This window comes from Entelurus aequoreus, linkage group LG08 (assembly GCF_033978785.1).
Source record: "Entelurus aequoreus isolate RoL-2023_Sb linkage group LG08, RoL_Eaeq_v1.1, whole genome shotgun sequence".
Lineage (NCBI taxonomy): Eukaryota > Metazoa > Chordata > Actinopteri > Syngnathiformes > Syngnathidae > Entelurus > Entelurus aequoreus.
Genome location: NC_084738.1, coordinates 2,783,343 through 2,807,729, shown reverse-complemented (window position 1 = coordinate 2,807,729; position 24,387 = coordinate 2,783,343). Strand labels below are relative to the sequence as shown.

Sequence of the window (24,387 nt, the reverse complement as noted above, 5' to 3'; positions counted from 1 at the left end):
AGCCCCACCACCCTGCGGAGGAAACTCATGTCAGCCGCTTGTACCCATGATCTTGCCCCGCCACCCTGCGGAGGAAACTCATTTCGGCCGCTTGTACCCGTGATCTTGTCCTTTTGGTCATAACCCAAAGCTCATGATCATAGGTAAGGATGGGAACATAGATCGACCGGTAAATTGAGAGCTTTGCCTTCCGGTTCAGCTGCTTCTTCCCCCCCAAAATAGTCTAGTTAAATATCCCTGCTCTGAGGGTCTATAAAAAGTCAAAAACTTTATCTTCGATTAAACTTATGGACTTGTCCGTTAGCATCTCCTCGCTTGAGACCAATTTGTAGCCGAAAAGCTTCAGCGTAGGACCGCAGACTTCTTGCACCACTTGTGCTATTTTGAAGGGCAGCGTGAACCTCCACTTCTCCACCTGCTCGGAGGAGTTCTTCTGCGTGGAGTAGAGGCCGCTCCTCTCCTTGGAGGCCCGCGTGTTTTTCAGGACCCACGCCTTAACCTGCGGCGTGAAGGGGATCCCGGCGAACTTGTACATCTCGCCGGCCTTCCTCATGGGGAAGCGGGCGATGTCCTCGTAGCGCACCAGCATGTAGCGCCCGCGCAGCCACGCCGGCCGCCTCAGGCCCGCCTGGGCCGACATTCTGATGGTGTCGCAGTTGCTCTTCAGCTTCTTAACCTCGTTGTCGTCGAGGGGCACGTCGCCGTCCGTGGCCCACTGCTTCCAGTTCTTGTATTTGGCAGCAAAGGCCACCATGCGGGAGGCGAGCACGGCGCGGGGATCCCGAACCAGATGGATGAATTTCACGTCCAAACGCGGGTCCTCCACGAGGGGGCGGAGGATTTCCAGCTGGCGCACCCTCACTGACTTAATGGCTCTATGCTCCTTGTGGAGGCAGGACTCTGACGCCAAGGTCAGGTTGAGGGGCCCACAGCGCCTGCTCCTGCAATGATAGCGCTCAAAGACCCCTTTTACAAAGGGGCTGCAGACCGCCTCCTCGCACAGGGAGCTGCTGGACTCCCTACGGAACAGCGAGGCGGTAATGTGATCTGTGGGGAGGGGGTCAATGAAGCTCTCAAGCAGGGAGAAGTCACACTGGAAGAGCTGTCTTAGCACCTCGGGGTACGCCTTGGCGACGGCCGTGGCGTTGGTGCCGCCCGTCGCAAGCGTCAGCATCTTCTCCACGTGCCACAGCGGCTCGTACAGGTAGAACATGTTGTCGCCCTCCTGGTTGAAAAACTCGCCCACGAAAGAGGAGCCCGTCCTGGTGGTGGCTAAAAGGAGGATGTGCTTCCTGCCATTCGCCGCCTGATAGTCGTTGAAGTTTTCCAGGCGCCACTTCATCAGCCTGAAGGCCGAGGCCACGGAAGCATTGTGCTTTCTTGCCGCGCTGGGCAAGCCCCCTGGTTGTATCGGAGTCTGGGGGGTCTGCTTGGACGCCAGCTTATCCGAGACCCTGAGAAGGAATTACAAGTTTTAAAGCTTTCATTCACTCAGAGAACCCGTAAAAATTGTCAAATCAGACCCAGAAAAGTCAAAGGTTTTTCCCTTCGTTAGATGTGCGTCTACAGTAGTTGTCGGACAGCTATATTACGGGCAAAAGTTTTGTAGTTGAAAAGAAATGTCAATATTGAGTGTTGATCAATCGATCGCAACTGGACTGTTCAGTTAGACTGATTAATTGATCGCAACTGGACTGTTCAGTTTGACTGATCAATCGATCGCAACTGGACTGTTCAGTTTGACTGAACAACCAATCAGTTGATCGCAACTGGACTGTTCAGTTAGACTGATTAATTGATCGCAACTGGACTGTTCAGTTAGACTGATTAATTGATCGCAACTGGACTGTTCAGTTTGACTGATCAATCGATCGCAACTGGACTGTTCAGTTTGACTGAACAACCAATCAGTTGATCGCAACTGGACTGTTCAGTTAGACTGATTAATTGATCGCAACTGGACTGTTCAGTTAGACTGATTAATTGATCGCAACTGGACTGTTCAGTTTGACTGATCAATCGATCGCAACTGGACTGTTCAGTTTGACTGAACAACCAATCAGTTGATCGCAACTGGACTGTTCAGTTTGACTGAACAATCAATCAATTGATCGCAACTGGACTGTTCAGTTTGACTGAACAATCAATCAATTGATCGCAACTGGACTGTTCAGTATGACCGAACAATCGATCAAATTAATTCCAACTGGACTGTTCTATTTGACTGATCAGTCGATCGCAACTGGACTGTTCCAGTTTGCCTAAACAATCGATCGCAACTTGACTGTTCAGTATGACTGAACACTCAATCAATCGATCGCAACTGGACTGTTTAGTTTGACTGAACAACCAATCAATTGATAGATCGAAACTAGACTGTTCAGTTTGACTGAACAACCAATCAATCGATCGCAACTGGACTGTTCAGTATGACCGAACAATCGATCAAATTAATTCCAACTGGACTGTTCAGTTTGACTGAACAACCAATCAATCGATCGCAACTGGATTGTTCAGTATGACTGAACAATCGATCAATTAATCGCAACTGGACTAATCAATTTGACTGGTGGAATACCCTGAGATTTCCGTGGAAGGGTGTCAAAAACTGGTATAGTTTTCAACCGTGCCGAACTTTGCGTCTTGGTGGAAATGAGAGAATTTCATCTAATTTGGACATGAGCCGACACACACTCACCTGGAGATGATGTTGCTCTCCTTCTCAATGATCACAAGCGCCAGGAAGAAGACGACGGGTATGCCGTACTTGATCCTCATCCTCCTGGATGCTTCTACAAGCTGCTTCTCCAACGGGTTCTGCCAAATCTCCAGCAACGTCACCTTCAAAGAGCCTCGCCGCTATTCGGACTCGCCGCGGCGGACACGTTGCCGTGTTTCCACCTGTGGGTAAAGCCGACCGCAACGTGAGACATTTTGCATATTTGTACTCTTAAGTCATGACAAGGGGGAAGTTGTTCATGCACAGTCATGACCACAGTTACCGGGGGTTTTGAAGGCGGACTAAAATATCACATCCTGAGTGGGAAAGTAAGAATAGTGCGACTAATTCAGAGCTTCCCCACCACCAGGAAGTGCTTGTTATCGTAAGTGCAGCCATGCATCTCGGGAACGTGCCCACCCAACTCTGGTCAGAAACTGAAAATAAAAGTCTGCCAGTGGGCCTTGTTCTTCAGAACAGGCTCTCGTTAGCTTCAAAAACTACTCGTAGGGTCCAAATTCCGACAGATACCCCCCTTCTTCTGTCCCTGCCTACAGTTGTGGTCCTAACAGGCAGCTGGTCCTGCTTGTCAACAATGGGAGGAGATCTTTTCAACACTGCGACGTGAGCTACTGATACCGTGGGACATCTGCTAAGGTGCTGGTGATGGCTCGCAGTCCCCATTCGTAATGTGGACTTGTTCTTTTACGAGGCGTTTGGCAGATTGTCAAGGTCTAGAATTCACAAAGTGTATCATGCCACCAAAATACATGTAGGCAACACTGTAAAAAAAAAAACGGTCATCTACTGGCAGCTACGGCTGCCAAACGAAAACCATAAAATTAAAGTAAAACATTGTAAACCAAATAACGATCAAAAACATTATAGTTACAGACATTTTCATGAACGTTTTGCGGAAAAATATCGTAATTTTACGGATCAACCACCTTTAATAAAGTGACGATGCAAACAGTTCTGCAGAAAAATACCTTTATTCTACAGAGTTTTTCTGAATTATTACGATCAAACACCTTTAATGAATGCTGGCAGTTCCACAGAAAAATGCCATTATTTTACAGATTTTTTCTGAAGTGTTAAGATCAACCACCTTTAATAAAGTGACGATGCAAACAGTTCTGCAGAAAAATACCTTTTCGATTGTTAGTATGGACGTAGACTTTTATGTAACAAGCTACATATTTAATGAAAGATGACTACTGTAATTTTACATGAATTTGAAAGCAATTTAAGAAAACAGAAAATGCTATGTATAATTAATAATTAATTAAATATACATAGTTCATTACTGGCATATTACTTAAAATAACAGGCGGATTGTTTATTTACAGATAATTTCTTCAATTTTACAGTTTTATAAACTATTTTAAAAAAAATTGAAAAATTACAGTAGAAATTTAGAGTAAATTAACCATAAAAATAAGATTTTTTTTTTACAGTGAACTGTAAAGCCCAAGAATGCTTTGAGGGTGCAATTACTCTTAATAATAATAATGACTGTTGTTATTATTATTATTATTATTACACTTGTCTACAGCAGTCATGCTTCGTCCCACGTATTAAAAATTGCTGCATTGCTGCAACTTGCCCCACTTTGAGGCCTATTTTCAGTATTTCTGATTGTGTCTGTGGTGAAAAATGGTGGTTATCGCTAATAACCAGCCTATACCTAGCAAGTGCATGTGGTCGTTAATGGCCATATCAGTCTTTTTCAGGATTAGCATTGTTATCATCAACAACTGGTGGGAGAAGAGATCGCTTAGTTGATTAGTTAGATCGGTTTGTGCATGTTCTCGTGTATCAGCAAGCAAACCTCTGGCTTTGACTGTATGGATTGTTTTCTAGCCTTTAAGGTTATTTATTTTGTGCAAGGTGGCAGTTATCATTGATAACAAGCAATTATGGATTCTGGATTATACTTGGGTAGGTCTTTTCTACCTTCAAGGTTCACTATTTCCTAGGGGTGTAACAGTACGTGTATTTGTATTGAACCATTTCGGTATGGGGCGTTCGGTTGGGTTCGGAGGTGTACCGAAAGAGTTTCCACACGAACATATTAAGTAGCCGCCTAAGCTAAAGTCTTAACAAGCTGCTCCGCTTCCTTCTGCCTGTCTCTGTCAGTCCTCTACACAGCACCCAGCATTGTCCCACCCACACAACCATCTGATTGGTTACAAACAGAGCGGTAACAGCCAATCAGCAGTGCGTATTCAGAGCGCATGTAGTCAGTGCTTAGCGTTTAGCAGGTAAGCATCAGGCAGCGGACTCTCCCCAAATTATAATAAACACCTCCCAGTCAACTACTAGTAGCATCACTATGAGCCCGTTGACCTTCTAGAAACATAAACGTCAGCTTCAGCTCGCTCGCAGTCCTGGCTTGAGGTGAAGGCTAATTCGCTTTTAGCGTAACGTTAGCTCATTTTGCGGTGTGTGTGTGTGTGTGTGTGTGTGTGTGTGTGTGTGTGTGTGTGTGTGTGTGTGTGTGTGTGTGTGTGTGTGTGTGTGTGTGTGTGTGTGTGTGTGTGTTACGGACAACAAAGCCCTGTCTGTCTGTTATTTCACTTTACCTTTTTCTGTGTTGATTGAGGTGTGTTGAAGCAGCAAAAAAGGACATTATGTTAAATGAAGAGTTTCTGTCTCTGATAGTTGATATAATAATGTAAGTGCATCATAAAGCCTACATGAACTCCATGGTGTTCAGGGATGAATAGTCTCTCCTATTGCTATTGTACTATTTTTTCAGCTATAGTTACATTAATCATTAGTAATATAGCCGCCTAGTTTTGAATGGCAGGGTCCCTGCTATCACATGTTGATACAAATATAACATTTACATAATAAAAATCAACTACAGGCTTCCCAAATACTGTAATAAATTAAGCATGATGAGTTGACCTGAATCTGTTTAATGTTGCACTTTTTATATGTAAAAATGAAAAGTTTTGTCATTTTATTTAATCTGAGCAACAACTTGAGGCAGTTTAATGTTGATTAACGTGGGCAGAATTATTATAGTGTTCCCAATGTTAAAAGGATAAAGCCATTGTTTACAAATTTGGTAAATAAATAACCAAAAAATGTATATTCTGTTGTTTTCTTACTGTACCGAAAATGAACCGAACCGTGACCTCTAAACCGAGGTACGTACCAAACCGAAATTTTTGTGTATCGTTACGCCCTTACTATTTCCACATTCAGCTACTGATGACGGAGCATCATGAGCACCTGGGGGGTTCAGTATCTTGCTCAAGGACACTTCAACATGGTCACGGGGGGAATGAGGATCGAACCTATAACCATCGGGTCGGGGGCCGACCACTTTACCACCTGAGTCACGCTGCCCAGTTATATAATCAATAACCTGTGGGAGGAATGATCACATTAGTTATATGACCCCCAACTCAGTCTGTAAATGTTCTTTTGTTTGAGCAAGCAAACCATTGGCTTTGATTTTATGGATTATTTTCTAGTCACTCTATAGCAGGGGTCACCAACCTTTTTGAAAGCAAGAGCTACTTCTTGGGTAGTGATTAATGCGAAGGGCTACCAGTTTGATACACACTTAAATAAATGGCCAGAAATAGCCAATTTGCTCAATTTACCTTTAACTCTATGTTATTATTAATAATTAATGATATTTACACTTAATTGAACGGTTTAAAAGAGGAGAAAACACCAAAAAAATGACAATTACATTTTGAAACATAGTTTATCTTCAATTTCGACTCTTTAAAATTCAAAATTCAACCGAAAAAATGAAGAGAAAAAGTAGCTAATTCGAATCTTTTTGAAAAATTAAAAAAATAATAATTAGTAATTTTTCCTGTTTAAGATTAATTTTAGAATTGTGATGACATGTTTTAAATAGGTTAAAATCCAATCTGCACTTTGTTAGAATATATAACACATTGGACCAAGCATTGATTGATATTTCTAACAAAGACAAATCATTATTTCTTCTAGATTTTCCAGAACAAAATTTTTAAAAGAAATTCAAAAGACTTTGAAATAAGATTTACATTTGATTCTACAGATTTTCTAGATTTGCCAGAATAATTTTTTTGAATTTTAATCATAATAAGTTTGAAGAAATATTTCACAAATATTCTTTGTCGGAAAAACAGAAGCTAAAATGAAGAATTAAATTAAAATTTATTTATTAATCTTAACAATGAAAAATAAAAAAAATACTTGTACATTGATTTAAATTGTCAGGAAATAAGAGGAAGGAATTTAAAAGGTAAAAAGGTACATGTGTTTAAAAATCCTAAAATCATTTTTAAGGTTGTATTTTTTCTCTAAAATTGTCTTTCTGAAAGTTATAAGAAGCAAAGTAAAAAAATTAATGAATTTATTTAAACAAGTGAAGAAGTCTTTAAAATATTTTCTTGGATTTTCAAATTCTATTTGAGTTTTGTCTCTCTTAGAATTAAACATGCCGGGCAAAGCGAGACCAGCTTGCTAGTAAATAAATACAATTTAAAAAATAGAGGCAGCTCACTGGTAAGTGCTGCTATTTGAGCTATTTTTAGAACAGGCCGGCGGGCTACTCATCTGGTCCTTACGGGCTACCTGGTGCCCGCGGGCACCGCGTTGGTGACCCCTGATCTATAATGTGCAAGGTGGCAGTTATTGTTGGTTACTGGTGGGAGGAGCAATTGCATTGGTTTTATGAGGGCCTGACCTACTAAGATCCAAACATGTGCCAACTATAAACTTGTGTGTACTATTAGTGGGCGTGTTGCGTGTGGTCTACTAGGACTGTGTGTACATTTGATAACTGGTCAGATCGCCTTATTTCTAGGTTTTTTTGCGTGCATTATGTGTCTTTGGCCATGGAGGCACTCATTTTGCATATTCATTTTGTTATTGCTTTTTTTATTATCCTACCTGTGGTGTTTTGCTATGTTTTGGAACATTTAGAACAGGGGTCACCAACGCGGTGCCCGCGGGCACCAGGTAGCCCGTAAGGACCAGATGAGTAGCCCGCCGGCCTGTTCTAAAAATAGCTCAAATAGCAGCACTTACCAGTGAGCTGCCTCTATTTTTTAAATTGTATTTATTTACTAGCAAGCTGGTCTCGCTTTGCCCGACATTTTTAATTCTAAGAGAGACAAAACTCAAATAGAATTTGAAAATCCAAGAAAATATTTTAAAGACTTGGTCTTCACTTGTTTAAATAAATTCATTATTTTTTTTACTTTGCTTCTTATAACTTTCAGAAAGACAATTTTAGAGAAAAAATACAACCTTAAAAATGATTTTAGGATTTTTAAACACATATACCTTTTTACCTTTTAAATTCCTTCCTCTTCTTTCCTGACAATTTAAATCGATGTTCAACTAAATTTATTTTTCTTATTGTAAAGAATAATAAATACATTTTAATTTAATTCTTAATTTTAGCTTCTGTTATTTCGACGAAGAATATTTGTGGAATATTTCTTTAAACTTATTATGATTAAAATTCAAAAAAATTATTCTGGCATATCTAGAAAATCTGTAGAATCAAATTTAAATCTTATTTCAAAGTTTTGAATTTCTTTTAAAATGTTTGTTCTGGAAAATCTAGAAGAAATAATGATTTGTCTTTGTTAGAAATATAGCTTGGTCCAATTTGTTATATATTCTAACAAAGTGCAGATTGGATTTTAACCTATTTAAAACATGTCATCAAAATTCTAAAATTAATCTTAATCAGGAAAAATTACTAATGATGTTCCATAAATTCTTTTTTTAAGTTTTTCTCTTCTTTTTTTCGGTTGAATTTTGAATTTTAAAGAGTCGAAATTGAAGATAAACTGTTTCAAAATGTAATTGTCATTTTTTTCGTGTTTTCTCCTCTTTTAAACCGTTCAATTAAGTGTAAATATCATTAATTATTAATAATAACATAGAGTTAATGGTAAATTGAGCAAATTGGCTATTTCTGGCAATTTATTTAAGTGTGTATCAAAGTGGTAGCCCTTCGCATTAATCACTACCCAAGAAGTAGCTCTTGCTTTCAAAAAGGTTGGTGACCCCTGCTTTAGAAGTACCACTTCTTCTGGGCATTTTAGAAGCAGTTCTGCAATGCATCTACCATGAAACCCACTTTTTTTTAATTACGTTAAAAGATGTTGGCACTCACTGCTGGTGTGCGCTGTAATGCTCCAAGGGCACGAAAAGGCATATTGAAATAAGTTTTTCATATAATAAATATGTTGATACTAGAGATGTCCGATAATGGCTTTTTTGCCGGTATCTGACATTCCGATATTGTCCAACCCTTAATTACCGATTCCGATATCAGCCGATACCGATATATACAGTCGTGGAATTAACACATTATGATGCCTAATTTTGTTGTGATGCCCCTCTGGATGCATTAAACAATGTAACGAGGTTTTCCAAAATAAATCAAATAAAGTTATGGAAAAAAATGCCTAACATGCCTCAAAACAGCAGCTTGGAATTTGGGACATGCTCTCCCTGAGAGAGCATGAGGAGGTTGAGGTGGGCGGGGTTGAGGTGTGGAGGGGGTAGAGGGTAGCAAGGGGGTGTATATTGTATCGTCCCAGAAAAGTTTGTGCTGTATTTGTTCTGTTGTGTTACGGTGCGGATGTTCTCCCGAAATGTGTTTGTCATTCTTGTTTGGTGTGGGTTCACGGTGTGGCGCATATTTGTAACAGTGTTAAAGTTGTTTATACGCACACCCTCAGTGTGACCTGTATGGCTGTTGACAAAGTATGCCTTGCATTCACTTGTGTGCGTGAAAAGGCGTAGATATTATGTGACTGGTACTTCTCCCTACGTCCGTGTACACAGCGGCATTTTTAAAAAGTCATAAATTTTACTTTTTGAAACCGATACCGATCATTTCCGATATTACATTTTAAAGCATTTATCGGCCGATAATATCGTCAGTCCGATATTATCGGACATCTCTAGTTGATACCATTTCTTCTGTACGAAAAAGTATTAAATATACACACAAGACAGTGGCTGCAGAACAATTGCAGTCTTGATGGATCACACTGTGTGCGCTAAACAATCATGTTTCCATTGGGCGTTCTGCAATCCTCTTCGCACAGGTTAGTAGATCAGGACCTTGGTCTGTGCATGTTCTTTTTCCTGGCTAAGCGCACATTTGACTTTGATTCCGTGGATTATTTTCACATTTTTTGGCTTCTTTTTATGTCGTGCAAGGTGGCAATTACGTTAATAATGAACGGCGATCGTCGATAACCTGTGGAAGAGCGGTTGTATGACCTCCAACTCAGACTGTGCACTCGGTGCGTGACTAAGCAAACCTTTGGCTTTGATTTGATGGATTATTGTCCCGTTTTTGTGTTTATTTCTGTTGTGCAAGGTGGCAGCTATCATTAATGCTAAGCAATTATCCATTACTGGTGGAAGGAAGGACCCCAAACTTGTTTTTCCGTTTATTTACGTCATGTGCTAAAGATGATCAACAAACGGTCAGTTATTACTAATAACTGGTGGGAGGAACAATGACGTCAATCCCATGACCCGTCCTAAATGTGTGCGTGAGCAAGCAAACCTTCGGCTTGGATTTGACTCATTACTTTTCCGTTTTTTTTTTTTAGTTATTTCTGTCGTACAAGGTAGTTATGGTATTATTTTATTTTGAACATGCATGCCGCTACAATATGGTACATCAACATATTTTCCACTCTCTCATCACCGCCTTTCGGAAAGGAGTAGGAAGAAGCACAGCTTATTTAATCTGACCCTCTCCCGTTTCATAACAATTTCAAACACATTTGTTTGTACTGTGGAGATAAATAATTACATACATAAATGAGTGAATATAGTCGAGGTTTCTGTGGTTTATCCGTTATGCAGCGCTCAATATCGGGGTAGAGCGGAATATACGTTATATCGGGAAAAAAAACACAAAGGCTATTTCATCCCTACAAGTCTGTAACAGGCTTGTAGGGATGAAATACAAGCCTGATACAAGCCTGTAACAGGTTGTTTATTGTATTTTATTGTTTATTGGATAAAATAAAACCTGTTACAGGCTTGTATCATCCCTACAAGCCTATAGCAGGCTTGTAGGGATGAAATAGCCCTTTGTGTTTTTTCCCTGACCTAACGTAAATGAGTAAATAGATAAATCACTAAATAATAAATAAGGGTCTCATAGATAAATAGTAAGTTTTGATTAGCTAATGAGATGAATAAGAATATAATTTTCTTTTATGAGGTTCATAACAATCAAATTTGTTTGTAGTCAATCTGTGGTAGATAAATAAATACATACATAAATGAGTGAATATAGTCGAGGTTTCTGTGGTTTATCCGTTATGCAGCGCTCAATATCGGGGTAGAGCGGAATATACGTTATGTCAGGAAAAAAAACACAAAGGCTATTTCATCCCTACAAGCCTGTTACAGACTTGTAGGGATGAATACAAGCCTGATACAAGCCTGTAACAGGTTGTTTATTGTATTGTATTGTTTATTGGATAAAATAAACCTGTTACAGGCTTGTATCATCCCTACAAGCCTATAGCAGGCTTGTAGGGATGAAATAGCCTTTGTGTTTTTTCCTGACCTAACGTAAATGAGTAAATAAATAAATCAATAAATAATAAATAAGGGTCTCATAGATAAATAGTAAGTTTTGATTAGCTAATGAGATGAATAAGAATATAATTTTCTTTTATGAGGTTCATAACCATCAAATTTGTTTGTAGTCAATCTGTGGCATATAAATAAATACATACATAAATGAGTGAATATAGTCGAGGTTTCTGTGGTTTATCCGTTATACAGCGCTCAATATCGGGGTAGAGCGGAATATACGTTATATCGGGAAAAAAACACAAAGGCTATTTCATCCCTACAAGTCTGTAACAGGCTTGTAGGGATGAAATACAAGCCTGATACAAGCCTGTAACAGGTTGTTTATTGTATTTTATTGTTTATTGGATAAAATAAAACCTGTTACAGGCTTGTATCATCCCTACAAGCCTATAGCAGGCTTGTAGGGATGAAATAGCCTTTGTGTTTTTTCCTGACCTAACGTAAATGAGTAAATAGATAAATCACTAAATAATAAATAAGGGTCTCATAGATAAATAGTAAGTTTTGATTAGCTAATGAGATGAATAAGAATATAATTTTCTTTTATGAGGTTCATAACAATCAAATTTGTTTGTAGTCAATCTGTGGTAGATAAAAAATACATACATAAATGAGTGAATATAGTCGAGGTTTCTGTGGTTTATCCGTTATGCAGCGCTCAATATCGGGGTAGAGCGGAATATACGTTATGTCAGGAAAAAAAACACAAAGGCTATTTCTCCCTACAAGCCTGTTACAGACTTGTAGGGATGAAATACAAGCCTGATACAAGCCTGTAACAGGTTGTTTATTGTATTGTATTGTTTATTGGATAAAATAAAACCTGTTACAGGCTTGTATCATCCCTACAAGCCTATAGCAGGCTTGTAGGGATGAAATAGCCTTTGTGTTTTTTCCTGACCTAAACGTAAATGAGTAAATAGATAAATCACTAAATAATAAATAAGGGTCTCATAGATAAATAGTAAGTTTTGATTAGCTAGTGAGATGAATAAGAATATAATTTTCTTTTATGAGGTTCATAACAATCAAATTTGTTTGTAGTCAATCTGTGGTAGATAAATAAATACATACATAAATGAGTGAATATAGTCGAGGTTTCTGTGGTTTATCCGTTATGCAGCGCTCAATATCGGGGTAGAGCGGAATATACGTTATGTCAGGAAAAAAAAACACAAAGGCTATTTCATCCCTACAGCCTGTTACAGACTTGTAGGGATGAAATACAAGCCTGATACAAGCCTGTAACAGGTTGTTTAATTGTATTGTATTGTTTATTGATAAAATAAAACCTGTTACAGGCTTGTATCATCCCTACAAGCCTATAGCAGGCTTGTAGGGATGAAATAGCCTTTGTGTTTTTTCCTGACCTAACGTAAATGAGTAAATAAATAAATCAATAAATAATAAATAAGGGTCTCATAGATAAATAGTAAGTTTTGATTAGCTAATGAGATGAATAAGAATATAATTTTCTTTTATGAGGTTCATAACCATCAAATTTGTTTGTAGTCAATCTGTGGCATATAAATAAATACATACATAAATGAGTGAATATAGTCGAGGTTTCTGTGGTTATCCGTTATACAGCGCTCAATATCGGGGTAGAGCGGAATATACGTTATATCGGGAAAAAAACACAAAGGCTATTTCATCCCTACAAGTCTGTAACAGGCTTGTAGGGATGAAATACAAGCCTGATACAAGCCTGTAACAGGTTGTTTATTGTATTTTATTGTTTATTGGATAAAATAAAAACCTGTTACAGGCTTGTATCATCCCTACAAGCCTATAGCAGGCTTGTAGGGATGAAATAGCCTTTGTGTTTTTTCCTGACCTAACGTAAATGAGTAAATAGATAAATCACTAAATAATAAATAAGGGTCTCATAGATAAATAGTAAGTTTTGATTAGCTAATGAGATGAATAAGAATATAATTTTCTTTTATGAGGTTCATAACAATCAAATTTGTTTGTAGTCAATCTGTGGTAGATAAATAAATACATACATAAATGAGTTGAATATAGTCGAGGTTTCTGTGGTTTATCCGTTATGCAGCGCTCAATATCGGGGTAGAGCGGAATATACGTTATGTCAGGAAAAAAAACACAAAGGCTATTTCATCCCTACAAGCCTGTTACAGACTTGTAGGGATGAAATACAAGCCTGATACAAGCCTGTAACAGGTTGTTTATTGTATTGTATTGTTTATTGGATAAAATAAAACCTGTTACAGGCTTGTATCATCCCTACAAGCCTATAGCAGGCTTGTAGGGATGAAATAGCCTTTGTGTTTTTTCCTGACCTAACGTAAATGAGTAAATAAATAAATCAATAAATAATAAATAAGGGTCTCATAGATAAATAGTAAGTTTTGATTAGCTAATGAGATGAATAAGAATATAATTTTCTTTTATGAGGTTCATAACCATCAAATTTGTTTGTAGTCAATCTGTGGCATATAAATAAATACATACATAAATGAGTGAATATAGTCGAGGTTTCTGTGGTTTATCCGTTATACAGCGCTCAATATCGGGGTAGAGCGGAATATACCTTATGTCGGGAAAAAAACACAAAGGCTATTTCATCCCTACAAGTCTGTAACAGGCTTGTAGGGATGAAATACAAGCCTGATACAAGCTGTAACAGGTTGTTTATTGTATTGTATTGTTTATTGGATAAAATAAAAACCTGTTACAGGCTTGTATCATCCCTACAAGCCTATAGCAGGCTTGTAGGGATGAAATAGCCTTTGTGTTTTTTCCTGACCTAACGTAAATGAGTAAATAAATAAATCACTAAATAATAAATAAGGGTCTCATAGATAAATAGTAAGTTGTGATTAGCTAATGAGATGAATAAGAATAGAATTTTCTTTTATGAGGTTCATAACAATTTCAAACACATTTGTTTGTAGTCAATCTGTGGTAGATAAATAAATACATACATAAATGAGTGAATATAGTCGAGGTTTCTGTGGTTTATCCGTTATGCCAGCGCTCAATATCGGGGTAGAGCGGAATATACGTTATGTCGGGGAAAAAAACACAAAGGCTATTTCATCCCTACAAGTCTGTAACAGGCTTGTAGGGATGAAATACAAGCCTGATACAAGCCTGTAACAGGTTGTTTATTATATTGTATTGTTTATTGGATAAAATAAAACCGGTTACAGGCTTGTATCATCCCTACAAGCCTATAACAGGCTTGTAGGGATGAAATAGCCTTTGTGTTTTTTCCTGACCTAACGTAAATGAGTAAATAAATAAATCAATGAATAATAAATAAGGGTCTCATAGATAAATAGTAAGTTTTGATTAGCTAATGAGATGAATAAGAATATCATTTTCTTTTATGAGGTTCATAACAATTTCAAAACACATTTGTTTGTAGTCAATCTGTGGTAGATAAATAAATACATACATCAATGAGTGAATATAGTCGAGGTTTCTGTGGTTTATCCGTTATGCAGCGCTCTCAATATCGGGGTAGAGCGGAATATACGTTATGTCAGGGAAAAAAACACAAAGGCTATTTCATCCCTACAAGTCTGTAACAGGCTTGTAGGGATGAAATACAAGCCTGATACAAGCCTGTAACCGGTTGTTTATTGTATTGTATTGTTTATTGGATAAAATAGAACCTGTTACAGGCTTGTATCATCACACAAAGGCTATTTCATCCCTACAAGCCTGCTATAGGCTTGTAGGGATGAAATAGCCTTTGTGTTTTTTCCTGACCTAACGTAAATGAGTAAATAGATAAATCAATAAATAATAAATAAGGGTCTCATAGATAAATAGTAAGTTGTGATTAGCTAATGAGATGAATAAGAATAGAATTTTCTTTTATGAGGTTCATAACAATTTCAAACACATTTGTTTGTAGTCAATCTGTGGTAGATAAATAAATACATACATAAATGAGTGAATATAGTCGAGATTTCTGTGGTTTATCCGTTATGCAGCGCTCAATATCGGGGTAGAGCGGAATATACGTTATGTCAGGGAAAAAAACACAAAGGCTATTTCATCCCTACAAGTCTGTAACAGGCTTGTAGGGATGAAATACAAGCCTGATACAAGTCTGTAACCGGTTGTTTATTGTATTGTATTGTTTATTGGATAAAATAAAAACCTGTTACAGGCTTGTATCATCCCTACAAGCCTATAACAGGCTTGTAGGGATGAAATAGCCTTTGTGTTTTTTCCTGACCTAACGTAAATGAGTAAATAGATACATCAATAAATAATAAATAAGGGTCTCATAGATAAATAGTAAGTTGTGATTAGCTAATGAGATGAATAAGAATATCATTTTCTTTTGTGAGGTTCATAACAATTTCAAACACATTTGTTTGTAGTCAATCTGTGGTAGATAAATAAATACATACATAAATGAGTGAATAAAGTCGAGGTTTCTGTGGTTTATCCGTTATGCAGCGCTCAATATCGGGGTAGAGCGGAATATACGTTATGTCGGGAAAAAAACACAAAGGCTATTTCATCCCTACAAGTCTGTAACAGGCTTGTAGGGATGAAATACAAGCCTGTAACAGGTTGTTTATTGTATTGTATTGTTTATTGGATAAAAATAAAACCTGTTACAGGCTTGTATCATCCCTACAAGCCTATAGCAGGCTTGTAGGGATGAAATAGCCTTTGTGTTTTTTCCTGACCTAACGTAAATGAGTAAATAGATAAATCACTAAATAATAAATAAGGGTCTCATAGATAAATAGTAAGTTGTGATTAGCTAATGAGATGAATAAGAATATAATTTTCTTTTATGAGGTTCACAACAATTTCAAACACATTTGTTTGTAGTCAATCTGTGGTAGATAAATAATTACATACATAAATGAGTGAATATAGTCGAGGTTTCTGTGGTTTATCCGTTATACAGCGCTCAATATCGGGGTAGAGCGGAATATACGTTAGGTTAGATTTTTATTTCTTTTTATAGCTATATTAGTCTATTTATACCGGCATTGTCCTTTTCATCATTGTTACTGAGCTGCTGTGTTGAACAATTTCCCTTGTGGATCATTAAAGTTTGTCTAAGTCTAAGATGTTTATTAGGCTTCTTCTTCTTTGTCAACACTTTGAGATTAAACAGTTTCTTAAACCAGATCATGTTAGCACTTTGTTTGACTTCTTTGCATTAAGCATGATTTTTTTCCACTAAAGATATATTTTTCCTCCTTTGTTGAGAAGAATTGTTGTACATTCTTAGGTAGCAGTTTATAAGTTTGTTTTGTACATTATTTTTAGCTATTTAAAAAGTGCACCGAATCTTTACATTTCAATATTTTCTGTGGTTTATCCGTTATGCAGCGCTCAATATCGGGGTAGAGCGGAATATGCGTTATGTCGGGGAAAAAAACACAAAGGCTATTTCATCCCTACAAGTCTGTAACAGGCTTGTAGGGATGAAATACAAGCCTGTAACAGGTTGTTTGTTGTATTTTATTGTTTATTGGATCAAATAAAACCTGTTACAGGCTTGTATCATCCCTACAAGCCTATAGCAGGCTTGTAGGGATGAAATAGCCTTTGTGTTTTTTCCTGACCTAACGAAAATGTGTGCTGCAATATGAAGCCTTAAATACCACAACTTGAACAACTTAAGCTGTACATCAAGCAAGAATGGGAAAGAATTCCACCTGAAAAGCTTAAAAAATGTGTCTCCTCAGTTCCCAAACGTTTACTGAGTGTTGTTAAAAGGAAAGGCCATGTAACACACACATTTTTGCAATGTGTTGCTGCCATTAAATTCTAAATTAATGATTATTTGCACACAAAAAAATTAAGTTTCTCAGTTCGAACATTAAATATCTTGTCTTTGCAGTCTATAATTGAATAGAAGTTGAAAAGGATTTGCAAATCATTGTATTCTGTTTTTATTTACCATTTACACAACGTGCCAACTTCACTGGTTTTGGGTTTTGTAGATTTTTGTTCCCCTGAATTATACCCGGCTTCCTCAAGTTGCGTGCTTTCCTGGCCATTGTGCTTTGTGAAGTTCGCGTACACATTTGTACCCTTCAGCTTCTCTCCCTGTTTCAGCGGTGCCATTTTGGCTTTCTTGTTGTTTCTCCCATTCAGCGGAATACACGCGTCGATGGTGTTATTGTCGACATCGAGCTCTTTTGATTGACACCTTGTTGCCTCATTGAAGCAGCATCCATTTCATCTGGCGGCAGTTATCATTAACAACAAACGATTAGCACCGATAACCGGTGAGAGGAGCGATTTGCGCAGGTTCTTGTTTTCATATTTAGAAAAATGTGTTATGGAGAGGAATATTTCAATCCCTTAACTTGCTTATCTCGGTCCGCCCTCGCTTAGTGTCTGTCATTTCTGTCCAATCCTCCGCACTTCCTCCGCCGCGGGCCATTTGAGAACACATAAGCACTTCCCTTTTTAAGTCCTGCACGTAGTCTAAACACTCCGCATGCTTGAACACAGCTTGTGAAATTCTCCAGGAAGTTTGGAGCTGGGATCATTTAGGGCGGAATGGGGCGTGATGAAAAGACCATGTGGACTACAACACCGGGAAAAGGAAAAAAAAAAAAAAAAAATATATATATATATATATATATATATATATATATATATATATATATATATATATATATATACATATATATATATATATATATATATATATATATATATATATACATATATATATATATATATATATATATATATATATATATATATATATATATATACATACATATATATATATATATAAAAATATATATATATATATATATATTTATATATATATATTTATGTATATATATACAGTATATATTCATATATATATATATATATATATATATATATATATATATATATATATATATATATATATATATGTATATATATGTTATATATGTATGTGCAAAACCACGCTCAAATATATATATATATATATATATATATATATATATATATATATATATATATATATATATATATATATATATATATGTATATTTGAGCGTGGTTTTGCACCACCCTGCCGCATGCCGCAACCACAAAAGGTCTTTTCACACAAGAGTGACCCCGGCTAAAGGTGGAAACTGCCGGGGTCACTCGCACGTCACGGGGTCAAGCGTACGTCTACTAGCAGACAGACTACAGACTCCGCCCACTCGTTTAAACACGTTGCTAGTAAAGATGTTGAAAAGGTTATCTAAAATGCATTTGTAATGTACAACACAACACACCAATCATCACCATTTAGTGTGTATTGGTGTATTTTGGCCTACTTGCTCTTAGGTCACTTTGAAGTAATATTTTTCCCTTCAGTTTAAAAAAATGTATTATTATGAGATATTTTTAATTTTTATTTTATTCTGAACGATAGTGACTTTGGAATAAATGTAAATGTGATTATTTTTTTGTATATATTTACCGCTTTTATTCCTGTTATTTAAAAACTCGTAAACACTTTCTCATTCAATAACATGAGTAATAATATTTATATTAATATGTAACAAAAGTGTCTCCAAACTTTTGACTGGTACTGGATATACATGTCGACGCGATGGCTTACAGTACACCATCGTCATCAAACTCGTTTTAATTGAGGGCCATATTGCAGTTATGTTGGCCCTCAGAGGGCCACTTCTAACAGTGAATGATATTATTACACAATTGCCTATGCATTTGATGATTTGTTTTTTAATCTATAGTAGTCCTTTTTTATAATAATGATAATAATAATAATACCTGGGATTTATATAGCGCTTTTCTAAGTACCCAAAGTCGCTTTACATGTTAAAAACTAGGGATGTCCGATAATATCGGCCGGCCGATATTATCGGCCGATAAATGCTTTAAAATGTAATATCGGAAATTATCGGTATCGTTTTTTTTATTATCGGTATCGTTTTTTGTTTTTTTTGTTTTTTTGTTTTTTTATGAAATCCACATAAAAACACAAGATACACTTACAATTAGTGCACCAACCCAAAAAACCTCCCTCCCCCATTTACACTCATTCACACAAAAGGGTTGTTTCCTTCTGTTATTAATATTCTGGTTCCTACATTATATATCAATATATATCAATACAGTCTGCAAGGGATACAGTCCGTAAGCACACATGATTGTGCGTGCTGCTGGTCCACTAATAGTACTAACCTTTAACAGTTAATTTTACTCATTTTCATTCATTACTAGTTTCTATGTAACTGATTTTATATTGTTGTACTTTCTTTTTTATTCAAGAAAATGTTTTTAATTTATTTATCTTATTTTATTTTATTAATTTTTTAAAAAAAGGACCTTATCTTCACCATACCTGGTTGTCCAAATTAGGCATAATAATGTGTTAATTCCACAACTGTATATATCAGTATCGGTATCGGTTGATATCGGTATCGGTAATTAAAGAGTTGGACAATATCGGAATATCGGATATCGGCAAAAAGCCATTATCGGACATCCCTATTAAAAACCCATCATTCATTCACACCTGGTGGTGGTAAGCTACTTTCGTAGCCACAGCTGCCCTGGGGTAGACTGACGGAAGCGTGGCTGCCAATTTGCGCCTACGGCCCCTCCGACCACCACCTATCATTCATTCATTTTTTATGGTAAAATCCTAAGTTGCCAGAATTTTACTGTAAAAATGCAGTTTTATATTTACAGTTAAAAAAAAACACTGTAAATTTTACAATAAAACTGAGCTGCCAGTTTTGTACGTGAAAAACAGTGATACTGTTTTTTTTACATTTACAGTAACATGCTGATAAAAATACTGTAAATGTTACGGTAACATTTGTGCGGACTGACCTGTCAGATTTTTATTATAAAATACGGAGCCCCTAAAGTAGGAGTCCCCAAACTTTTTGACTCCGGGGCCGCATTGGGGTAAAACAATTTGGCTGGGGGCCGCGCTATATATATATATATATATATATATATATATATATATATATATATATATATATATATATATATATATATATATATATATATATATATATATATATATATATAATGTAAATGTGTGTGTGTGTGCGTGTATATATGTATATGTATATGCAAATGTGTATATATGTGTGTGTATATGTATATGTCTATGTATATGTCCATGTATATGTGTATATATGTGTATATACAGTATGTGTATATATATATATATATATATATATATATATATATTTATATATATGTATGTATTCATACATATATATTCCTCGCGCACTAATTGACTGAAAGAGCGCACTTGCTGCATGTCACGTTATCGATGGTCAAATGCATTTTTAGACAACATGATTTGCCTGAGTGGCTAGGAGACGGTAGAAAATGGACTAGTAAGGACAAATTAAAAAAATAATAATCATTTTAAAAAAATAAATAAATTTAAAAAAAATTTTTTTTTTTACTTGGGACTTCCCGCGGGCCGGATTTTGGACGCTCAGTATCCGGCCTGCGGGCCGTAGTTTGGGGACCCCTGCCCTAAAGAGACATGGGGGGGAAAAAAATAGTTATAATTTTTTATTTTTCTTAATTTTTAGACATGTATCTCGTGCGCACAAGAAACTTTTTATAAAGTTCTAAAAAAAAAAATGTTTTTAATTTTTTATTTTATTTTTTTTAGACATGTATCTCATGCGCACGAGAAACTATCTCGTGCGCACGAGTAACTTTTATAAAGTTATAAAAAATAAAAATACAATTTTATTTTTTTATTTTTTTTTAGACATGTATCTGTAGCGAGAAACTCTCGTGCGCATGAGATACATGTCTAAAAATAAATAAATAAATTATTAAAAATGTGCCCGTAGTAAAATCTCCATTTTTTTATTTATTTTTTTTTTTTTTTTAATTCTTTATATACTGACAGGTCAGTCCGCAAAAATGTTACCGTAAAATTTACAGTGTTTTTACCAGCGTGTTACTGTAAATGAAAAAAACAGTACCACGGTTTTTCACGGTACAAAACTGGCAGCTCAGTTTTACTGTAAAATGTACATTGTTTTTTTTTACTGTAAATATAAAACTGCATTTTTACAGTAAAATTCTGGCAACTTAGCTGCCGGATTTCACCGTAAAACACGACAACTGTAGATTTTACCGCATGCTATCGTGAATAGCGCCGGGTTTTTTACAGTAAAAAAAACTGGCAGCTCAGTTGCCAGCATTTTCTACTCAAAAAAGAGGGGTACTGTTTTTTCATGTACAGTAAAATGCTGTAAAACCACAGTAAATTTCATAAAGTCGCTGTAAAATCTGTTTATGAAATTTGACAATTTGATGAATAACTTGCTTTGAAATCATAAGTTTCTTCAGCATTGTCCACATGTTTAAGTCAGGACTTTGGGAAGGCCATTCTAAAACCTTCATTGTAGTCTGATTTAGTCATTCCTATACCGCATTTGACGTGTGTTTGGGGTCATCGTCCTGTTGGAACACCCAACTGCGCCCAAGACCCAACCTCCGGGCTGATGACTTTAGGTTGTCCTGAAGAATTTGGAGGTAATCCTCCTTTTTCATTGTCCCATTTACTCTCTGTAAAGCACCAGTTCCATTGGCAGCAAAACAGACCCAGAGCACAGTGTTTCCCATAAACTGCCAAGATACCTGTGGCGGTGGGGGCGTGGCTATGGGCGTGGTCACCATGACACCATCGAGTAATTTGCATAATTTACTACAATGATATGATTTTCTTTAAAAAGGCTAAAAAAATGTATACTTACTAATTAATAATAACAGTTTTGTTTTAAACGTCCATCCATCCATCCATTTTACAATATAATTACAACACTTTATGTACATATTTATATACAGATTTGAACTATAAGTTATTCACTGAAATATATTTATTAATTGCGGTTCTTACAAAAAATATATCTTATAAAATATAAAAGCTAAAATGTCTCTTAAAGTTCTGCCCCTTTAATTAGTGCATACTAAATCATTTAACTTTAGCCTACTACTACAACCATATTATTTGCCAGCAACATAAAGTGAAACAGAGGCAGAGGTGTCCTGCCACAGTCAGTAACAAATAAACAGAAAACAGTAGTGGTCAAATACAAATAAGGCAACAAGAGAAGTATCCTACACTTCTCTTTTGTAAAGTAAATCTGAACAGCCGATATGGGCATCTACATCAACTAATAAAACTAATTAAAAAAATAAAAATGTATTTGTGGCGGACGTAATTCTTTCGTGGCGGGCCGTCACAAATAAATGAATGTGTGGGAAACACTGCAGAGCATAATACTACCACCACCATGCTTGACGGTAGGAATGCTGTTCCTGGGATTAAAGGCCTCACCTTTTCTCCTCCAAACATATTGCTGGGTATTGTGGCCAAAAAGATCAATTTTTGTTTCCTCTGACCACAGAACTTTCCTCCAGAAGGTCTTATCTTTGTCCATGTGGTGTCAGATGAAACAAAAATGGAGCTGTTTGGCGTGGATGGCTACCAAAAAGCGCCTTATTGCAGTGAAACTTGCCAAGGGACATCCAACCAAATGTGACCATTTGCTCACATTTTCAGTAGACCCATAATAAATTCATAAAAGAAGCAAACTTCATTGTGACCAACAAGTATGTGCTCCAATCACTCTATCACAAAAAAATATGATTTGTAGAAAATGATCGGAAACTCAAGACAGCCATGACATTATGTTCTTTACGAGTGTATGTCAACTTTTGACCAGGACTGTATTCTACCATGATGACTCTGACTCATGAAGTTTTTAAGATCATTCCAAGAATAAAGAGGACAATTCAGTGAATAAGAGTCACGCTGCAGTCATGCCATCCTAATTAAATCATGTAATTAGAAGACACTCCCCTCAGAATTAACCCCTTATTTTAGCGCTCTACTTTTAAGACTGACTTTTTTTTTTTTGTGGTACTTTTTAAAACCTTTTTCCCCTCCCCTCCACCCTCCAAACATCCACTCATCAGCTACATGTCCATGTTGCATACCTGTGTCGCTGTCCACTGATTATTATTCCCATCACTTCACTTCTGAAAAGGAGCATTCCAGTAGAAGGTGCATGCAGGCTGCATTTCCACGCAGGAGATGATCAGGCAGCAAGAGAAAAAAAAAAAAGAAAAAAAAAAAAGTGGTGGGGGTGTAGCTGCAGTTCAGACTGCGTGCGATGAACTGAATGAAAAAGTTCAGCACCAACTGTTGCGTTTCATTGGGTCACATGGGAGGTCGTTATTTTTTTGACTTAAGACCTCCCACTGCCACTTGAATTTCTAGTAAAAGCAACAAAAAAATGGTAAAAACACACCAAGTGCTGTCAAAATCTCGTTAACTTAACATGCCAAACGTTTAAAACTCGTTTTTTTACGACAACAGTTAAATATCATTATAAACAACAAAGGGGAATGGCTCCCTCTTGTGGACACAACAACAAAGTGCAACTCCACCATATCCGAGTCAGCTTTAAGTGATTGATTGATTGAGACTTTTATTAGTAGATTGCACAGTACAGTACATATTACGTACAATTGACCACTAAATTGTAACACCCCAATAAATGTTTCAAATTGTTAAAGTCGGGGTCCACGTTAATAAATTCATGGTATAAATATATATACTATCATAATACAGTCATCACACAAGTTAATCATCAGAGTATATACATTGAATTATTTACATTATTTACAATCCGGGGGGTGGGATGTGGGGGGGGGGGGGGTTAGGTTTGATTGATATCAGCACTTCAGTCATCAACAATTATATCATCTGAGAAATGGACATTGAAACAGTGTATGTCTGACTTGGTACACTGTAAAAAAACAAACATATTTTTATGGTTAATTTACTCTAAATTTCTACTGTAATTTTTCTATTTTTTTTTTAAATAGTTTATAAAACTGTATAATTAAAGACATTATCTGTAAATAAACAACCCGCCTGTTATTTTAAGTAATATGCCACTAATGACAAACTATATATATATTTCAAAATTAATTATACATAGCATTTTCTGTTTTCTTAAATTACTTTCAAATTCATGTAAAAATTCAAGTAATTATCTTTCATTAAATAT

At 36.4% G+C, this 24,387-nt stretch overlaps 1 protein-coding gene and 1 long non-coding RNA gene across 3 annotated transcripts in view; one reads left to right on the top strand and one right to left on the bottom strand.

Annotated features, from left to right (window-relative positions):
- Positions 1-24,387, top strand: part of LOC133655317 (uncharacterized) — a 95,333-nt gene that overhangs the window by 4,233 nt on the left and 66,713 nt on the right. The window contains exon 2 of one of the 2 annotated variants that reach the window (XR_009826980.1): positions 2,743-2,924. This is a non-coding gene — a long non-coding RNA (uncharacterized LOC133655317). Of the gene's footprint in view, positions 1-2,736; positions 2,925-24,387 lie in introns of both variants that reach the window. The other variant, XR_009826979.1, reaches the window with a different exon arrangement.
- Positions 73-23,458, bottom strand: LOC133655314 (carbohydrate sulfotransferase 3-like). Its single transcript, XM_062055344.1, has 3 exons — positions 23,309-23,458; positions 2,699-2,901; positions 73-1,454 (listed from the first exon to the last, which is right to left on the bottom strand). Exons 2-3 carry the CDS (start codon positions 2,776-2,778, stop codon positions 251-253), a joined length of 1,284 nt encoding a protein of 427 aa, XP_061911328.1. The 5' UTR covers positions 2,779-2,901; positions 23,309-23,458; the 3' UTR covers positions 73-250.

Bases quoted from the DNA above. Each gene is read 5' to 3' on its own strand.
- LOC133655314 (XM_062055344.1), bottom strand. From the start codon at position 2,778: ATGAGGATCAAGTACGGCATACCCGTCGTCTTCTTCCTGGCGCTTGTG. The intron at 1,455-2,698 runs GTGAGTGTGTGT...ATTCCTTCTCAG, and splicing joins GAGAGCAACATCATCTCCAG to GGTCTCGGATAAGCTGGCGT.